The 21,108-nt window shown below is 38.3% G+C and overlaps 1 protein-coding gene across 2 annotated transcripts in view; it reads left to right on the top strand.

Annotated features, from left to right (window-relative positions):
• Positions 1-11,545, top strand: part of ATPSCKMT (ATP synthase c subunit lysine N-methyltransferase) — a 100,815-nt gene extending 89,270 nt beyond the window's left edge. Inside the window, exons 5-6 of one of the 2 annotated variants that reach the window (XM_055704042.1) lie at positions 7,347-7,479; positions 10,936-11,515. In XM_055704042.1, coding sequence (XP_055560017.1) covers positions 7,347-7,445 — 99 coding nt within the window. In that variant the 3' untranslated portion in view covers positions 7,446-7,479; positions 10,936-11,515. Of the gene's footprint in view, positions 1-7,346 lie in introns of both variants that reach the window. The other variant, XM_055704041.1, reaches the window with a different exon arrangement.
• Positions 11,546-21,108: the final 9,563 nt, after the last annotated feature.

Here is a 21,108-nt window from a genome sequence, read left to right as displayed (position 1 = left end):
AGCTTTAGAGTCCTGAAAGCAAATCAGTAAGTTTCTGCCCTACTGGCAGTTTATAACAGATACCAGTTTACAGCACATAAGTGGCAGAACTTCAGAACTTACTTTCAAAAAAAAAGAAAGAAAGCAATCTGAGACACAAAACTCTGTAAAAAAAAAGAAGAATGTGCAGTTAGGTTACTGATTTAATACTAGTACTCTAGTGTGCTGTGTTACATGAACAAATTGAGTTACAGGACTCAAATTAGTCAATAGCCAGCTTTCACAGCAACTGCTGATTTTTCTGTTTTTACAGATATATACTTTTTAAAAGGACAGAATGTCTAGAAAAATTTTCATTACCCCAAAGTTCTCTTTCTTAGAGATATACCTAATTGTCTTAAGTGTATATCCAGCTTTCCTGAGAGCTCCGGGAGAAGATAATGTAATACAGAGTTCTTCTAGGCAATGTAAGAAACAACGGTCTCAATCAGACTCTTCAGACAGTTTATCATAAGGGCACTGACTGTCAGCAGTGACAGCAGGATTTCCTGAACCAAAGCCTCTTTTGGACTTGCAGGTTGATTCTTTCTGGGCCATCTGGAAACAAACCTGAGCAATATGTCACCTTGGTGAGCCCAGATATTGCCTGGGCCCTGAGATGTCTGGGTTTGCCACAGGACTGTTGCCAGCCAACTGTTAAACAGGCACAGAGACAAAACTTTCTTCTTACCCCATGGCTGTCATCACTCTTTTCTTTTTTTTTTTGAAACTTTTGGTTTTGAATGAGTCTTGCCAAGAACTGCCAACCTTATGCCAGCACTCCCAAGATCGCTGGAGATTCATTTGCCCTCTCTCTGAAACATTGGTAATATGAAGTTGTAGGTTAGGTGCTGAGTAGTGAAAATAGCAGCCAATTGACCTGTCAGTATGAGGGTGCTTCTCCTGGCTAATTATAATTGGTGTAGATATCTGAAATGGTTCATTTTTCTCCACCTTTTTTGTTCTCTGGTCATAAGAATGTTGGGTATCAGGATTATCAAAGGTAAAAACATTTACTTTGGAAAATAAGATTCTGTTTTGGCATCTTTTGCTCAATTGAGTTCCTTACACCCAGATTTTCATCAGAGCTGTGGTGCCAATCTGGAGTAAACTTGACATAATTTCACTAAACTGGCAGAGCCACTGCTGACAAACAGACTATTAATTTGGTTTGAATTTTTCCCTTATTTGCCTCCATCCCTTGTGGCTCTTTGGAGAGAAAAGGTGACTTTTGGTTTTTTTTAAAGCAGACTGTGATTGGCAGGGTTTTACCCACAGGGATACAGATGATACTGATACCTTGCCAAAAGCAATACTTTTATGAGGCACCCAGCTTCAGAGCATTCAGGGTCTGAACACTTCCAATCTACCCCTCAAAGTGGGTTTCAATACAGCGTGCGCTCCTTTGCCAGTTGGGTAGTTATTTACGAGCATTGTTATGCTGTGCATACAGCCTGCTGTCTTGAAGTTGTTCTGAGAATTGTGCTGATGACCTACATTGGAAGGCAACATTTAATTCCAGATTTTTAAACGAGGCATGCAATTTATAAAATTTCTAAATAAAATTACATTCTGGATCAATGTGAACAAGGACATCAGTAAAGCTCCCATTTATCTCTTCCAACACGTCCAAAAATGAGTGAGAATTAAAGGTTCAAAAGCCTGAGATTTATTATTTTCCATGCCAATTGAAGGCTGTCTTCATGTTCAGTGTACAAAAGGCCATTTGGTTGTTACTGAAATTGCTGACTAAAATACCCAGAGCTGATACATTTGTCAGAAGACTGACAAGCATCTGATTCAATAAAGGTTTCCAGCCTTTTGTTTGACATTTTGGTGCTTGGTTATCATTGTGAGGGAGATTGTTAGTGAATTATTTTCATCCTGTATCTCATGCAGATATAACTTATTTTATAGTTCTGCCATCCCTAAAACCTAAAGCAATATTTTCTTCCTTTCCCCATGCACTTAGGTGAACTTCGTTTTCAGCAATACTACTGTTTTGAGAGAAAATATTTTTTAAAATCTGCAACCATCATCACTGCAGGCAGATGAGAGCTAAATCTGTGGGTCATTTCCCAGCATTTAATTTTTTTAATACCTTCATGTGATGGCACAAGTACTTCATAATTCCCACAGAATGTCCATGACAACTAAAAAGAAGTGTAAACCTCATGCAAATAGTTTTCTCCTGTGGCAGGAAACTAATCTTTGAAGTCCAACTTGTATGGACAGATTTTAATATATTAGCTAAGTAAACTTTTGTGGAGTGGTCTAATCCTTGATACAATACAGCAAGTATGCTGGGGATTGTAACAGGCTATCTTTGTATTTTCCTTTTAAAAGATCAGGTATGGATGAAAAGTATTATTGCAAAGTGTTCTGAGCTGTGTTAAATTAAGCCAGAAACGTGGCTTCCAGTTGTTGTACTGATCTGTGCATTATTTGTTGGCCATCTTTTACTGTATGAAGAATGCAGGAAAGGTAGCATGGAAAGCATCTCTCTACAATCATGCAGCATGGACAACCTCAATAGTAGAAATCAGTATTCTGCCTCTGAGGGATACTAGTCAGTTTTGACTTTGAACTACAATCAAGTACCTTCAAGTGTGACTACAGTTGAGTGTAGTAGGAGACTTTATCTTTTGGAGAGTGAGATTAAACTTTCTAATAGACTAATAAGACATTAGGTAAAAATCATCCCGAATCTCCTTGCCCATTAGTGACGTGTTTCCATGTCCTGCTTCCCATGACCACAAAGACTAATAAGGAAACAGAAGGATGGTCATATTTCTATATATTCAACTGCTGCTACTTTTCCTCATGATCACAGCCACTTCTCAGAGAAAATAAAGGAGTCTAAATTTATGGGCTACAGGTGTCTGGAGGCTTTGGGTAAGAATGTAAACTTTTGTTTTCTTTTAGTTTGCCCAGGTAACTACCAGGACCATCTGCTTACTGTGAATAAAAGACCCATTGGTGGCATCTGCTCCTACGTTCTGAGGAACATGTCATATCAGTCCGGTCCTAGTTCCAATCAGCTTTCACAGTTAAGTGCAACACTGGGTTGCCTCTTCTAAACATGATACATCCTAGCTACATTTGCTTAATTGCATGAGGGATATGCATTCCTAGGTGGAAGATTTATTCTTTAGAATCACCAGGTTTAAGGTAAGGATTTATGGTGTTATTTTTTACATGGTAAAGGCACTCTGATGTTGTAGTATGCCTTTGTCTCCAGATACCTGTCCACTTTTGTCGCTTCATCTGTTTGCAAAACCCCTAGTTTCCAGTGCTAGCCTCCCCTCGGGTTCCACGTTAAGGAAAGCAGAAGTCAGAGATTTCCTCACTCAAGGTCTTTTTTGGCAGTATCCCCACCTGAGCCTTTGTTACCTTGCCAACATCACTGAGAGCCTCTCAGAGAGCTGTCACCCAGTTCTCCCTTTACTCCTACTGTCACCACCTCCTGGTTTACTTGTTAATTTCCTCTTCATTTGATGACAGACTAGCTCATGTAGGAAGTGTTGCTCTCCACTCTCTCTAAAGAGAAAAGAAAGGTGGTAATCCATCCTTGGCTAAAGGAGACAGAACTGTGGAATCTGTAAATTTAAGAAGGTCACTAGCTTTTTGCTGACAGCCATTCAAGACAAGACTGATCTGACACTTGCTGAACTTAACATAATTTCTCTGTCTCCAGATAAAAGTGACATATGGAGAAGTTATGAACCCCAGTGAATCAGGACCATTCCATTCAATGTTCAGGACCTATTTAATTTTGAGTTTTTTCAACATACTGTCTGTCATAGCTGCACTTTGTTTCATCTGAGGTTAGCTGTTATGGCACCTAGATTTTTGTTCAAAGAATAGGTTCTTTATTGTCTACAGAATACACTCAGTTCTTGGACACCCAACACTTCAAAGGAGGGGCTTCAAAATTTGGACACAGCCATCTAACATGTTTTACACTTGCCTGAGATAGTACTGGGTTTTGTGGCAAAGAAGGCCTTTCTGCCTTACTCTAGTTTCCTTAAACTAGCACTACAGGTTGGTTTATGAGTTGCTCCTTCCTCTATCCCCATTTTGCCTCAAGATAGAGTGGAATTTTAAGATGTTTCAGGGTTACTATGCCTTCAGATTCCAGGCTGAGTGTGGCTAAGGACCATCCATTCTTCAGGCAGGCATCATCTCTATCAAACAGAACAGCTCTCACAATAATGCATTCTTTGGATAGTTCAAGCCAGCCTCTGTAAGCAGGTGACCTTTCCAGCATCTCCTACAGTCCTGCTTTGATGTGACAGACCCCCCACAGACCTCTTGCTTGTGTGAACCGTTTCAGCAACCAGAAGGATGACACTTGTTCTGAGGAGAATGAAAACCCCACAGGAACTTGCGATTTCAGAGCCTGTAGAACATTTTGGATCTACTTCTGATGTTGTCATGTTTAATGGTGACAATGCTGTTATGTTTTGTGCTAAGAAAGTAGAACAAGATCTCTGCTCTTCTTCAGGTGCAGGAGAACACTCTTTGGTGAAATAGGAAGTTCACCCAAATTAGTTACCTGGGACAGGGAACCCTTCTGTGATAAATACCAAGAAAATAGGTTAGGGTTTCAAATTCTTAATTCACACCGTGTCAAAAGTACTTCTCACCTGTATTTCTGTCACCAAGCCTGTTTCTTTCCTCCTCCTTTGCCTGTCCAGAAGTAACCTTAGAGCCTTCCCCCCAGTCTGGATCTATTCACTCAACTTCAGGTGAAGTATCCTTCTGCAAGCACCTTTACCTCATGACAGGAATGTTGACTATCTCTCATCAGTAGCACACCCCTGCTGTTCCTAGGCAAGTGGAGTTTACTGGCAAAATACAAAGTCTCATATTCCTCTGAATTTATTTTCTCAATTCAAGAATGAGTATCTTCTAGAGAAAATATTTGCTATCACTGAAGGAGTCATCTTTCTGCTTGGCCAGAGTTTCTCTGGCTTTCCTTTTAAACCATCACCCTCCAGGGCGTGTGTAATCTTTGTGTTCTCTCACCAAGTACTCCTGAACTCCTGTGAACTTTGGGTAATATGTTTCCATTCTGGAAGGATCTCAAAGGAATTTGAGGACTCTCTATTTTTTTCTTTTTTGAAGGCCAGATTTTTGAATCTTGATGGTTCGTTCATGGCTGCATTGCATATCTGAGAGGGTAAATTCTGGTAGCTGGTATTTTGGCTTGCAAAAGGGGAGGATGTTACCTGTATACTTCTGCCACCCCTAAAAACCTTATTTCAGAGTTAATGCGTTCCTATATACCTCAGCAAATTTCTTGCCTAAGTAGTTCCCAAGTGTCACCTCAAGACAATTTTCTTGGCTAAATTCAATTCCTGTAAGACTGAAGCCACACCTCATACCTTTGGTTTTAAGAGAACTCCTATGCTTAACAACACTCGCTCTTTCAGCTATTGGAAGATCTATTCGATCTAATTGCTGCAAGTCCAAAGGAAAATCCATTTTCACATAGTCAAACCATTTCCTACCTTGACAATACAGTCCATTAGAGCTCAAGCTATGTGTTGGACCTCACTAAAAAAATGTTTTCTATTCCAGCACCTGCTTAGTACAGCTTTGAAGCTGAATCCCCATCTTTGAAGTTTTGCATTACTGCAGAGATATTCACTGTGGCCATGCCTTGGTAGGATGATCCTTCAGTTACTGCCTAAATGAAGGATGTCGGGACCCTGATAACTGAGCCTGGAGTTCTTCTGAAGTAACATTTCTGTGGAAGTAGATGTGGGCAGTCCCTGGAGGAAAGATGCAAGTTACATCCTAGTAACTGCAGTTTGCACATAAACAGAACATGTATGTGTAAATGTTTTGAATAACTCTAGTTACTGGTAAATGACTTATTTTTTCAAATATGGACAGTATCAAGGAATTTGAACAACATAATGTGTGTATGCCTAGAGAGTGTTGCAAAAATTCCTAGGGCTACAGCTTCTGGATGCTGCTCAGGAGAGACATTTTGCATGTGCTTTGTGCTTTGTGATATTCAGTCACAACTGCAGGAGTGAGGAGAAGGCAGATATATTCCTCTGGCATTTTCTAATGGAGTTCTGCTTATAGTTTCTTGAGTCACAGGAGTCTTTTGTATTTTTAAAAGAGTGAGAGAAGTACTTATCCCCCTTTCTGTCTCCACTCCTGATGGGCAGTTTCCCTGTAGTACTTTCTCCCTGGATGGGTGCCTTGGCTGCTCTCTGCATTTCTTCAGTTGCCCCAGAAAGGGGCCAGGTCTGATGAGGCAGTGTGATTTCAAAAATCAAAGTTCCACTAGTAGCAACTGGAAAGTTTAAAAAAAGTTTCAGAGAAAGTCTGAAAATTTCGAAGTTGTTTCAAGGTTAGTTAATAATATAATTTGTACCTCAGAAAACTGTATTATAAAAGTTAAATGAATACGAGTTTTATTTTGCTATAATTTGCAAAGGTCTCTGGTTTCCAGGGCTCTATGACATGTTTTTTATTCCTAATCATTGTCATGCAGTATCAAAATGTCTTACAATTTTTATGACTACATATACACATTTAGAAAAATGTCTAGAGGCTATAATTTGTGGGAGAGTTAAAACATATTGTATTGCAGCCTTACTTTAGTCATCCTCTTGCTGACCAGACTACAAAATTAAAGTTGGAATAAGAATTAATTTTGATTTAAATCTTTATGTTGACCTTTGAGTCCACTTGAGTCAGAGATGGATGAAACTTTCAGTGTGTGTTTTGAACTATGAGTGTGTGGGAAAATGTGTCTGGGAAGCTGTCAGAGAGGACCTTGCTACCCAGTCAGTTTTCCCAGGAGCTGTAACAAGTCCCAGCAAACAGGAAATAGTGGGAGAAAATGAAGATTTGAATAAAACCAATGTCTTTAATATGAACATTTCCTGCTTCAGGAAATGTTGGAAGATACAGACTTGTCTTATTTTGAACATACCATAGACTGGTAGCTGTCAAGAATCCCCTTAAGACAGCACTGATAAGGGTAAGTATAGTTAACCTAGATCTTGTTGAGACTGTAACGTGAGAGACGATCTGTAGGAAATGCTATTTACTGAACTTGAAACAGTAGTCTGGTTTTGCGATGGAGTTCATTTTATACACTCAGTCCTTAAGGGGTCACTTAGCTTTGTCTACTACCTCTATTTGCTGTTGTTATAGACACCGCTGACTTTTACTTATAGTGTGTCTGAATGAAAACCTATTAAAAAAAAAAAAGCTTGAAGCAGGCACTTCTTATATTTATGCCCATCTGTTCAGCTGACCTGATGTCCTTTAAGAAGTGTGATTTCACTGTGTTTCAGACATATTTCCTAGCCAAGACTGACTTCAGAGAAGTCTGCAAAACACAAGCAACAGAAGCTTCCAGAAAAACCTTCTGTGTGAAAACAGCACCAGCCTAGGACCATGACACAACGAATTGTGCCTGTTAGTGGGGTATGACTGTGCCAAAAAATATTGTCTTTTTAATGTCTTCTTTCTATGGTCTTACCTCTGAGCTTGGGATGGAGTTATTGATGAGCCCAAGATAGAACAATGCTGTCCTCCTTTGTAGACACTGGAAGTTTTGCTAATGGCTATTCCTGTTCTTGGAGTTCAGAATGTAGTTTTTCTGTACGTTCTGTCCTACTGAGAAGAAAATAGTTTCTCTTTCCTCTTTCTTGTTCTTGGTAGGGAAAGGGTTGCTTTTGTCTTGGAAATGGTTAGCATCTACCCTCAAGCATCTAAGCCTCAACCCAGTTTCCTTTTCCATCACCTCTGAGATGGGGTTTTTGTGCCTGTGGAAGATGATGGAGCTACCTTCAGCTCAAATATTAATTTTTTGTTGTTTTTTCTTTTGTTTTCCGACATAACCCCTTCTCAGGATGTGTGTTGGAGCTTTTCTTATGGCAAAGAACTTCGCCTCTTGTGACATCTGACTCTTTGTAGCTGATACAGTGGCAAGTGGTCTTTCTTGTCTGGAATTAACCTGGATTCTAGCTCCCTATAAATTCTCTACTCAGAACTTGGTTGTGTCTGCCACTCATTTAGTCTCTTTTTTCTTTGTGTTTATGTTAACAATTAGGAAAAGAAAAAAAAAAAACCAAACTCCAAACCGGTTGGCTTGAATCCAATCCTCATATTTCAAGGAATAATCTGCAAAATTTCAGGTTTGGCTTTTCCAGAACTCTGGAAGCAGTTAGAAGATTTTGGGGATTTGGATCTGATATATAAATTTATTGATACTAAATTGTCTATCAAAAAGTCTAACCCTGAGGTTGCATCTTCTCTCTGATGAAGAAATGCACCAGAAATAGGAACACTGTGATAATATTGTACAATGCTTGGTCTTGTCTTCTCACTGCAATTTCAGTCTGCTGACCCAAATGCTAAGCAACCCACTAAATGATGTCAGTCACAATACTGCCATCCTGCAATAAGACAAAATTAATTTCTTTCATTTGCTCTGCTATATGTCGAATGGTTGACACCAGTTATTTTTCTTTCTTTCTCCATCATTTTCTGGCTTTCTCTGGTGTTACAAAAGACAAATTTGCATAGTTAGTGGACAACAACAGATTTGTGAATCTGCCCATGCTTCACATTATTAGCAAGAAATTTCGTTTTGCACGTATTCTAGAATGTCTTGGCCAGAAAACAATGTTTTGTTGGAATTGTATGTGAATGAATAATAGCTGAGACATATGCGCTTACATTGACTGTTTCTTAGCCCTGTCTCTGATTGTACTTCTGGTAGTAACACTACTCCTGCTGCTATTCTGTTCTGCTAGTTGAACAATTCTCATAGGGTTAGGTCTTGCCATTGTTTCACCTTTACTTAGTTTTACTTGAGAAAAAATATTGTTGTGCCTTTTGAGTACAAAACATGAATGACAGGATTCGAACTTAAAAAAATATGTTTTGAGTCGGTGTGTGGACTACTATGTGAGGATAGTAACATAATTTTTTTCATTTAGGTATACTTTTTAAAACTTCTGTTTATATAAATATTAAAGGAATACTTTCACTGTAATAATCAAACTTGAAAGACATGATATGCTAATTTTATTGATGTAGTAATTTAAAAAGTAACTTCAGTATCATGCTTGAAACTTTCTGTATCCCTGTTATGCTAATCAAGGATGTTAGTGCACCTCATTTGGAGAGTGTGAGCTTCTCACCAATTGGTTTTTGTGGTATAAGCCTGCACTAATTTATTGAGCAAATGCATTGTAACCTCTCTGAAGGTTTTGTTGGTAGGCCGTTTGTGCTTCACGTCTTTCGGTGTCTTTGTAAAATTAGTGGATCACATGTATTTTCTATGGAAAACACTATTTTATATTGTGGTTTCACATACTTTTCTACAGATGTATATCTGTATCCCTTATCCTTGTAAAATCTAGCATTTCTGGTTTGAGATTGTGACTTTTACCAGACTACTGTAAGATATGAAATCATGTCATAAGCAATCACTTAAGGATATAAAATAGTTGATATTAACATTATGAGTTTCATTTGGAAAACAGTCATATTCTCCATTTTTATAACTACAGCTTTATGGGCAAGACGATTCCAGGTGAGATTTTGTGTAGTGACATAGTGTGAGTACAAGATTCCTCATTTAGACATTTCACATCCTGTCTAGATAGGCATAACGTAAAGTTAAATACCTGAGTGTTAATATTCTGTGTGCCTCCACATAACTGTGGACACCTGTAACATATGAGCGCCAAAGCAAAGCTTAAAAAATATCTCCAGTTCTTTTTATCCCTCATTAAAAAGGCTGGAAGCCAATGTTCTCTCTCTTTTTGCAAAATACATACTGTGCAAGTGAATTTATATTCTGGGCAAGAAATACCTCTTACCACAAGAACTTCCAGAATAACAGCCTCAGCAAAATGGATATAGAATATTTATTTCCCTATAATAGTAATAACATTTATAAAGTTTATAAATACTTAAAATCTTTAACATGCTGAAGATAGTTCTTGATATATCCTTTGGGAAATCCATACAAAATACTTGTTTCTGTCTGCCAAGTCGTAGCAAAGGTGCACACTTTTTTCTCTCCCTCACTGTAGCTGGTATTTGGCAGTCGGAAATTTTTTTGGTAACAGTATGAAAAAAACTGTTATGCACATCTTAAGCTAGTGCAATGGCATCCTGAATTTGGGGTTTATTCACATGTGTTAATTAGAAAGGCCAAATTCAGTGCATTTATTCGGGAGTTGCTGACAAGAAGACGTGGCACCAACCGACAAGTTTAATGTTGGAAAGAGAAATGGATGCACTGGGCTTATGGTTATATGGTTACACACATGTGGTACAGGAAAACCTGGGTTCTGTTTTTTTCTCCAATCAGTATAAGGTTTTTAAAGAGTAGCGAACTGAATTGATCCATAAGCATAATCAGCAACACTCATTAGTGACTGCTAACTGACCTGAATTGTAACTGTTAGAGGCATATGCATAGAGGTTCAGATGTCTGCAGAGCTCACTGGTGACAAAAGGATCTAAGATATTTTCAGTGCCTAGGAGAGCACTGAGGCATCTAGTTCCCCTCCAGATATCTAGGCTGGAAATTCCTGTGGAAATGTTACCCACCGATTTTGGTGAGACTTTTCATGCACTGAAGGGACTGTGCTAACGAAGCGGAAAGGAGAAATAAAATATCCATAACAGTGTGTTCCTCGACTGCTTTCTGCTTAATGCAAACAATTAAGCAGCTTTAATTTTCAATAACTGTTGTGATCTGTCTGTGTCTCACTTGCATGTATTAGGGATGTTAGTCTGGATGGTTCTGATAACATAATATCTAGTTTAAACGTTTACTTGAACTTCAAGTCAAATGTTAATTGGTGTTTGAATACTTTAGGTTTAATTATTTGGTCTGCCACACCTCTTTCAAAACAGGTGCTGCACTAAGGAATGCAACTCTTTCCTGTTGCTCAACTAGGCACAAGAGATGCTTGGATTTTTAAAGGAAAGCCTTTATTTGATGGAATTCTGTCTCCCTTTGCAAGCCTGAATTTTATGCTTCTTAAAGAGCATGAAAACTAGACAAAAGTTTGAGGTTTGTGGGGTTTGAGTTTTATTTTTGTTTTTTATTTTTTTATAATGTAATACAAAAGGATAAATGCATAATGCTCGGAAGGGAGCATTGTACATATAATGCAACTCAAATGGTGCTGACATTCAGCATTAGTTCATAGTTTCAGTACTGAATCTTCTGAGTTCTAGAAATACATATGTGTGCATTTAGTGGCATGCCTATGCAGGAAAACTTGCAGAACTAGGTTCTCTGACATTACAAGAATCTCAAGACATGAGTCAGATAAAATTGTACATTTCCAGACAATGTTAATGAAAATGTTAAATAATTCACACATATCATTGCATAGAATACTTAGAATAGGTTTTGTGAAATTTATTTTCAGTTTTGTAATATACCCACTCCTATTTTTGAAAATTGTAATTTAAAATGTATAATTCAGTAATGCTTATAGGAGTTATTACCCTGAATTAATACTTTGGCATTTTAGAATGTTCTTTGTAAAACTTTAATGCCTTTGTTTTTATTAAAGTAATTTCAGAAGATAATTTGTCTTGTTCTTTGAGAGATCTTCATATCTTCTAACTCAAAGAAGTAAATGAATGATGCAAAAAGTTGTGATATTTTACTTTTTCCTGTGAAAAATTATATGATTATTTAAGTTGTTGTATGACAATGCCCTACCAGTTTGAAAAGTCTTAGCACTTTTACAACAGGGTTTGTTGTATGAATCTGGGGTGGTAGGGGATGACTACCAGTACGTACTGCATTTATTACTGTAAATTTAATTTCTACTTGACAGCTCTTAGAACTTAACTCTCATTTACCCTAATAGAAGTAAGGAGTCACTTTACTGACAGTGGTATGAAGATGTCTTCAGTTTAATTGCTGAAATGTTTTTAAGCTGATGTTGGAGGAAAGCCATCCCAGTTAAATCAGCACAGCTCTTGGTTATAAACAAAAGCCCAGTTTTAAGTATGGGCAGAAATGGAACCGACTCCTGCTGATTGTATTTAAACTACTGAAAACCCCTGTGCAAAGCATTATTGCAGTTTTGACTGGCTCATTTTAAATTTCAGTGAACTATAGATTTGAAATAGAATTAATTAAAACAAAAAGGCCAACTAATTAAAGCATCAAAGGCCAACCACTTCCTGGGTTGTAGCACAAATACAGCCAGCAGCTCCAGGGAAGTGATCTTTTCCCCTCTGTGGCACTTGTGAGACTGCATCTGGAATATGGTGTCCAGTTTTTGTTTCCCAATATAAGGTACTAACATATGGGAATGAGTCCATTGAAGGGCCATCAGGATGTCCAGGGAAGTGGAGCACATGATATATGAGGAGAGGACGGGGTGTCTTTAGCCTAAAAAATGGAAGATTCAGGAGAGATCTTACTGATTTCTACAGCCGCCTGATTGGAAGATGCAGAGAAGATGGAGCCAGCTTCCCCTTGGCTATGTGCAGTGGTAAGATGATATGCAAAGGTCAAAAGTTGAAACATGGGAAACTCTAATTAGGTAAAGATATAATATTTTACCATGAGGGTGATCAAATACAGGAACAGGTTTCCTGGAAGACTGTAAAATATTGTGGACGTTTTCAAGGCTTGATAGGACACAGCCCCAGCAAATTCATCTAATGAGACCTGCTTTGAGCAAGTGTTTGGACTAGGTACCTCAAGCCTACATTATTCTGCATTTTTATGAAAACAGAACTATCTCAAAACCATTGCAAGTTTTTGTGTAGATGGGGCCTTTACTGATCTTTTCTCCCCAGATTTATCAAGCTGGAAGATAATAAGAAAGTGCTTGCAGGCTAGCTAGCAAGAATGGAGACTTGGAGGGCTTTCTGTCCACTGGAATGTCATACTCCAACAGCGTTCTTCATTTAGTGGCTGTGACTGCATGACCTTCCCAAGCTGGATCAAAGCAAACAGGGAGCTGTGCAGCAGGGAAATAATTTAGAAAAAAAATCAGAGTATGGAGTTTCCCAACCTCATTAACATAGCCTGTGTAATTCCTATGAAAAGGTGAGTAAGGCCTGGAGACAAAAAGTAAATTGCAGGTATGTGAATTTTCCTTATGATGTGTGATTGGTACAGTGTTGTATCAATGTCAAAAATGTTTGACCTGCTTGTAGATCATGTCAGCTTGGAAGGCACATAAGCAGTAAGAACAGGGGTGTTAATTCAGGCTTCCAGTGAAGGCTATCATCCCTCTTGCTGCATTTGCATGTCATATCTAGGATCCCAGTTCTAGGATGAAGTTGATTAAAGCATAATTAGTAAGTAGGTTTGTGTTCCTGAAGGTATATTTCTAAACCTATATGGTGACTCTGGGACCTCTCAGCCTTTCTGGGACCTACAGGAGACTGTATGATTTGGAGTCTGACTTGTGGTGTCCCACCCTCTGTGGTTTCAGGCTGCCAGGCTGAGGCAGGTTACTGTGCCTGGGGGAGTCCCCTTCCTCTGTGTTTCTGCTACTGCTAAGAGCAAGCCTGACCAGACTGTTCCACCAACATTGACTGGGCCCACTTCTGGTCTGTCTTCCACTGGTCCTCACTGAGGTAACACTGTGTTGCTCCACAGCATGGGATCTCAGACTGTCAGGGAAAATACCATGTTTGCTCCTGGCTTTCTCTGGCATCTGAGTAGCCCCTTCTATTCCATGCACTGCTCCCAGTCAATTTGACCTAAAAGCTCCTTGGCAATATTTGTATCATTCCCTGGGACTGGTATGATGTGGTTCATTGTAAGGAGTTTTTGGCCTTGTCCCAGCTCTATACCATCCTGAAGTTTCACCATCAAGAGGAATGAGCCCACCATTCCCTTTTCTCATTTTTGGTCTTGTTTGGATGAGATGTCCTCTATAGAAAAGAGGAAATTGGCATATCCCACGTAGTTTTTGTTGCAGTACTACTATCACTTTTATGTGGACACTGTCTCACTGTCCTCAATATCCTGGTCAGGTTCCTTGAGCTTTGGATTTCACTCTTCTCCAAGCACTCACAAGAATTTCTAGTTTATATTCTTTTGTTGAATGAACAACACTTGTTCACAGATTTCTTTCCTGAGGGTGTCTAGATCACTGTAGATGGTCTCTCAGCCTCATCCTGTAGAATCAAATAGTCATGCAGGCAGACATACCATTTATCTGTGACCTGTGACTCCTGGCCTATCAAGGAGGATATCACCAATCATTTACCACAAAGAAGGTCCTTCATTCCGTTTTTTGAGATAGATCTGAGTAAGCATTTTCTTATTTGAACTGTTAACTGTGCACAGAAGTACATTACATGTTATTTCACTTGTCACTTCTGTGGAGGTGGGGTGTACTGACTTATTATCAATAAATATGCACAAGTACATGCATGAAAAAGCTTTGAAAATATTGGAGTTTCACTTAATTAATAGTTCAATATATTTTGATCATCAACTGTGTTTTGACGATATTTTATGCTGTTTTTTTTTCCTGATGTCTTCCTGAGACCCAGGGCCAACTTTTGTTGAGGTAAAATGACATTTAATTAAAAATGACCTGTGAGACTTTTCATTCTTGCAGAATTTTCTGGGAGTCGGTTTCCTGTTTTCACATCAGGACAGAGGTAAGCATTTCTGCTCTAATAAGAAGAATGATATTGTAACCAAGAAGAATGAAAATAAATGGGTGATAATAGAATACGCTTGAGTTTGCGGAGTAAATTAAACCTTTGTAATATCGCTGACCTTTATCTCATTGTAACAAAGGCAGAAAGCAGCAAGTACTACATGACTCACTTCACCTCCCAGAGCATGCCTGTGTTTTTCACCATGCCTGCTTTCCGAAGGGGAGAGGAAACATTAACGCTTTACAGCACAAGCATTCCACCTGATCCTGAAGCAGCGTGCAGGGCAGGCAGCCCCTGCCTTGCAACTGGTGTTGCTTCACATAGGTCGTGTTCATTTCATTGATTAGGCGACTAATTGAACAATAAGTTCTGATCAGAGCAGGAAAAATTGCTGCTGGCAATGATGAACCTGAAAGACCACAGGGAACCTTTGTCAAGAGTTTCTTCCTGCGCCCAAGGTTTGAGCAGCAGAAGAGGTGCTTAGACAGATGTCAGAGGGTTTTTTATTTTAAAATCAGTCTCTTTTTACTCCTCTCAATTTCTTTGTTGGACCAGTCCATTGTAATGAAGCAACAGATCTAATTCATCTTTCTTAAATCAACAGATTTATTCCTGTACTCCTGAAAGAGGCTTTCAGTTTTCTTCATGCTTAGATTTGTATTATTTCCCCAGCAGTGCACAATTTCACTACCATCAGTAGCAGGAGATGTGACAGTAGAAACCTAAAGCAGTAAAAGCTTAAAAGAAGGAAAGGAAATGTCAGTAATGCTGTTGGTAGTGTCCTGGAAATGTCTACTTTCTCTTTCCTGTGCAAAATGTGTTCAGACAAATGCTCCTGAAACCCAGTGTTTCACAGGATGTGTTCAGCTGGTACTGGAAGAGAGTTGCTTTTCTTACCAGGCCAGAAGAACTGCAATCACTGTGTCCTATGCCTTTGTTAGCAACAGTTAACTGATTTAAATAGTAAAATATCGGAACTTTGTTTTCCTGATCATCTTTTGTTTCTTTCTTTGTTTCTTACAGTTTATTTTCCTAAAGAATAGAAGAGAGCTCTTTTCATTCTTTTCTTTTTTTCCTGAAAGGTGAAGACAACCAGTGAATTAGGAATAAGGATTGTGCTTTTTTTTTGACTACTGAGTCAAAGGCTCCCTCTTGCAGGCTTTGCACTAAAGTCCAAGTATTGTCTAATCACAGCCCAGTTCCTGAGCCAGGTTCAGTGACTTGGCTCTGAGATGTCATCAGGTTTAAGTTGAGCTATCCAGAGCTGTGGCTGCTTCCAGATCTGAATATCTGCATTATGTCTAGATGAAATTTTGTAGTACCTGATGTAACAGGTGCTAGAAGTTCTCTCTAATGCCTTGCTGAAAATCTCTGGATAAACTAATAAGATACACTCACTGTTTTTGAGAAAAAGGCTGAAATACTTTCCCAAAAAGTTTCTAAGCATTTCAGATTCAAACAAATTTGAGATTAGACATCTGCCAGGTGTTTGAAGCTGTGGTCACAGTTAAGTTTTAGCACCTACTTATGATTGAACTCTTGGTTTTCTTTCCTGAAGAACTGCCCCGAGGCACTTTTACTGAAAGACTTAATTAATAGGTTTACTTTGTATTATATTGTCTGACTAAGCAGAGAGTGAAGTAAAAAAAGTTTGCCAGTTTAGCAACTCCATGAAGTAATACAGCTTTTAAAGGTCTGTCTGGACCTTTAAAGTAAGGGAAAAATGCTTCTCTCCTCCTCCCACCATGAAGTTACTTTGCTATGGAGGTACAAATGTCTTTTACAAAGGGAAATTGGAACAGTATCTAAGAGAGGGAATCTCTGTGCGATGGCACCTTTGATTTTTGCCCTTTGGTTATTCTCAAAACTCTTCATTTCATGATGAAGAAACTTACTGAATGTATAAATTGGGAGGGATACTGTAAGGTACCTCAACTTCAGAGTCAAATAATGTTCTTTTATCATACTTCTAAATTACTAATGGTTTTATCCTACAGACATTAGACCATACAGATTACTTGTATGGAGTTCTGCTAGCTCTTCGTGAAGTGCTGAAAAGGGAAAAATTACTTATGCATCTATATGGCCAAAGGTGGATCCAAATTAATGCTGAATCATTTTAATAGAAAATGTATGTGTTTAGGTTGTGTTGGTATGGTATAATACATCCAATATTTTAAATACATTTACTTTTTTCTACTTTTGTTTTACCTACACAGTCTTGCAGCAAAGCGCATTTAGGAAAATAATAACTTCCACAGTAGGTAGAAAAAGGTCTGGTTAGTTCAAGATGCTATTTTGTTTTAGAACAAATATTGGATGCTTAATGAGAAAGATAAAAATTAGGCAAGTATGGAGTAGCATCTTCTCTTAGATATTGGCCATTAGGTACAGAAATGTATTTTTCATCTTCTATTTTGTGCTCTGAAAGAGGACACAGATGATGATAAACAGTCTTTTGACTGAATATATAGGCAATTTTTTTCTTCTGTCCTCTGCTTGATTTTCTTCTGAACAACTGTTATGTGTCCTTCATCTTCCTGGGAAAGTTGTTATCTTTCTTAGTCATTCTTTGGGAAGTCTGAATTTTGTGCTTGGAGCAATTTCAGGATTACTTCAATTTCCTCTAGTCTTGTATTTGAAAACTGTGGGTGACAATTAAATGTACAGTAAGAAAGCAACAGAACAATTGGTGAGAATTTAAAAATAAACCAGTTCTTCATGCAGATAAATATGTTGTGCTTGAGTGTTTTTTTGTACAATGTTATCACCATGGTACTAAAGACCAAATATCTAATCCGCAGCAGAACTCGTTATTTCTGCCACTGTGCTAAAGGCATGAGCAATAAACCCCTGGCAAATTGTCAATTCGGTACCTATGCTTTCCAGAGATCATATGTTGGAAACATGTCTGTCTGTATTTATCATCAGGAAAGAGGAGAAGGAACCATTTCTTCATCCTTTGGGACCATTTCCTGCTCAGCCACTGAAAATCACCCCTTTACTCATGTATTCTGCGAACACAGAGAGCACATCAGTAGTATCTGGTGAGATAACTAGATTTTTTTTCCCTGAGTGCAGCAAGTATTGACCTTGGCTTTTTCTTTGCTTTTCAGAAATTCATGCCTCTCAGAAGAATGGGCCACTGTCAGTTATGGTAGGGAAAAAAAAAAGCTAAGGCTGAAATGTTCAAAAATAGGATATTTTGTTAGAAAAATAAGGGGGAAATTAAATCAAACAGAAGAGGTCTAAAAGTGAAGACTTTCAGGCAGGTCAAAACCTCTATGGCCAGGGAAGAAATACACATTGGTCAGAGTTGCGGCTATGGCCCCAGTATTGCACAGCCCCAGCTTCTTATTCTCAGAAACCCTCTCCCAGCTGTCTCAAAGCCTACTCTGGTATATTCTTAGTTTATTTCAGTGTGACCTGATGTGAATATGTATTTTTCTGTGCCCTATACTGAATTTTGGGCAAGAAAATTTAGGTCTATTGTAAAAATGACTACCTTGTGGCAGTTGTGAAAGTATTCAGTGAAATATCCCACATCATAAGAGTGGTGAAGGCTTCTTTATTTCTTCAGCTGAAACTAATACTGCTACTGCCTACTTGCTGTCATATAGCATAGTGTGCTGTTGTATACATGATCTGTAAGATGAAGTTCATGACGCACTACAAAATTGCTCAGTTTTCCTCACTTTTTGTTTTGAAATTGTTTTTTTTTTGTTCAATGAAATTGAAATTTGAAATTGCTCAGGAAAGAGGTTGTGAAGCTTCTTCATTCATAACACTGTATTTCACTCAAGTGCCAATGATCCTTGATATCAAAGGGTAATGTTTTGTGTGTTACACAGCCACAGTTGACATCAGTTCTTCAGCACATGAAAGAAAAAGGAGAAAGGATAATATGGTATGTTTAATTTTCTCCCTGAAATTACTGTTGTGGATTTTTGAGGTCTGGAGGTCAATGAGAATTGGAAGTAGCTGTTGTATGACATGTACATGGATATGTACATAATTACCCCTGAAATCTAGAGTGCTGTCTTGTCTCACCTACCAGTCAGGGGTATTTTTGTGATGGTATATTGTTTTGTTGGTAAATAGCAACCACTGATATTCTCCAAACTTCCCACTTGGAAGAACTAGCTCAACTTACCTCTGGGTATGTATTGTTAAGCAGCATTTGAAAGCTGCTTTTGAAAGCGGTTCTTGAACATTATCAGTAGCAAATGGGCATAACACAAGAAGACACCTTTCTGAAGAACAGGTGGTAGCTGTTTTATTCTGAACACCCTAAGGAGCTGTTGAATGATTTTATTACTCATTTTAATGATAAAACATAAATTCTTGCATGTTTGTGACAATAATCATCCAGCAGTATGTATTTCTCTACTGAAAATGTGTGTTTCAGAGGAACAATGTAAGATGACTCCCTTTTTTGAGTTGTCTGTACAATGCTGAAAATCACACCCTATGTTCATCAGTGCCCCAAACCTGTGCAAGTGAAATTTTATTGCTACTGGAATCAAAGGCAAAAAAAATCTCCTGCTAATGTTGCTGGGCCAGGGTTTGAGCAGTCCTAACCGTGTTACAGAGAGCCACAGGAATGTTCCCTTCTGAAACATCTGACAGAGATAGAGAGCTGTGGCAGAAAGGGAACAAATGGGGAATTCTATCCAAAAGCAGCAGAGAATTCAGAGTCTTTGTAATCAGTGGAGCCACAGAAAACTTAGAAGACGGGGCATCCGCTGCTTGCTTTGGAAAAATAGGAGCTCAGAGTTACTAAGACCTGTTTATGACTGCATAACCTTCTTGTATCAGCTTCAGCCTAACTGGCAACAGAAATCTAGACTGAAGTGGGCAGCCTGAGGTCTTCATTTGTTTTGTTGTAATCTAGTTAGAAAAAAAACTGTGGCACCACTCTGATGCTCTTCTAACAACTCATATGCTTCCGAGTATCTGCTTAGATACTGAGGACAAGACTGTGCTTCTCTAACTTAAGATGCCTGGGTGAGCTAGTTGCGCAGTCTGCTTTATCATCCATGGAGAGAAGAATGCAGTGGCAGGGTGTGACTCATGGTCAGGTGCGTTTCCTAGGATGAGATAAACTGTACCTTAATGTGCCTGCTTCTGCTTATTGACTACAAAGTTGCTCCAGGCAGATAGCTCAGATGTAGTTTTCTGCTCAGTAGACTTCCAAAGGTGAATGAGAACAAGCTGAATCATTAAGACCGACTTAGATCCATTTCTAAATGCTTACTGTGACCTTGTATTTCTGTTTTACCCTCATTCTTGCTGATTAGACCAATATATTACAGCAGAGCATGGGTGCTTTACACGCCAATTTTGGAAACAGGCTGAAATGCAATATAAATCTTGCATGTTTTTGTATTATAGTGGTTTTCTCTTTCCACTGTGGTTTGGATAAAACAGAAACTAACATGACTTTTAATATTTCAGTTTCCACTTACACTGTTGTAATACTCTAAATGCTTCTAAGATTAGCATAGTAAGGATGCTTATACTGAGGATTACCATCCCAGGAATTGCACTGCATGACTGGATATAAATCATTACTACATAGCGATATCTTAAGATCCTTCTGAGTTCATTCATCCCTACAACCCAGCTTGCTGACATCTTTGAGTTTAGTAACAAGAGATGTTCTGTTGCATTATTCAGATGATTAATGAAAATCTCTTGCAGTACTGAGTAGACTAGTGTGGAGCCCTGGTAACTACACAGCAGTTCTGGGTATTAGTTTTGCAACTTTTGTAGCTTTTGACCTTAGTTGCCATGCATCCTTATGAAAAAGCCACATGAGATCATGCCAAATTCTGTATAATTTATAAATTTTACTGTCTTTCCATTATTCACAGGGCATATGATTCTGCCAAAGATGCACATTACCTTGGTTTGATGTGTTCCTTATTAGTAAGGAACCTGTTCTTAGCTATTGTTTATTTTTTTTTGGCTATCTTTGCACTTACAATACTTTTTATATTAATTCTCTCTAGAACTGATCTTAATGGAAAGTTCCCAGAGTTTTACTTCTACCCTTTTTAAAGATATGGCCTATGTTTTTTTCCTAGTCATTTGCTATTCTGTTTTCCCTGGAGGTCCTTTCATTGTTGTACTTCAGCCTTCAGACAGGTTTTTAAGTACTTTTGCATTAAATTAATCTAGATTGGGTAGGTTAAGAATATTTAATTTATCTGAACTATTTCTTCTCTCTTTCATGCTGAACTCGTATGCTATTAATATAATCTTAACTAAAATCTGGTGCTTACCATAGTTAATGCCTTTTTTTCCTTTACGCTTTGCTAAATTTTTTTTTTCCAGTGTCATATGTCAGTAGTGTTCTGTCTTCAGTAATGGATCCATGTCATAATTCTTTTTTTGTTACTACTAATAAAGTTTTTTTCATGT

The sequence above is a fragment of the Falco cherrug genome, chromosome 3, assembly GCF_023634085.1.
Source record: "Falco cherrug isolate bFalChe1 chromosome 3, bFalChe1.pri, whole genome shotgun sequence".
In the NCBI taxonomy this organism is placed as follows: domain Eukaryota; kingdom Metazoa; phylum Chordata; class Aves; order Falconiformes; family Falconidae; genus Falco; species Falco cherrug.
The sequence above is the reverse complement of the archived record's forward strand: the minus strand, read 5'-3'. Positions and strand labels throughout refer to the sequence as shown.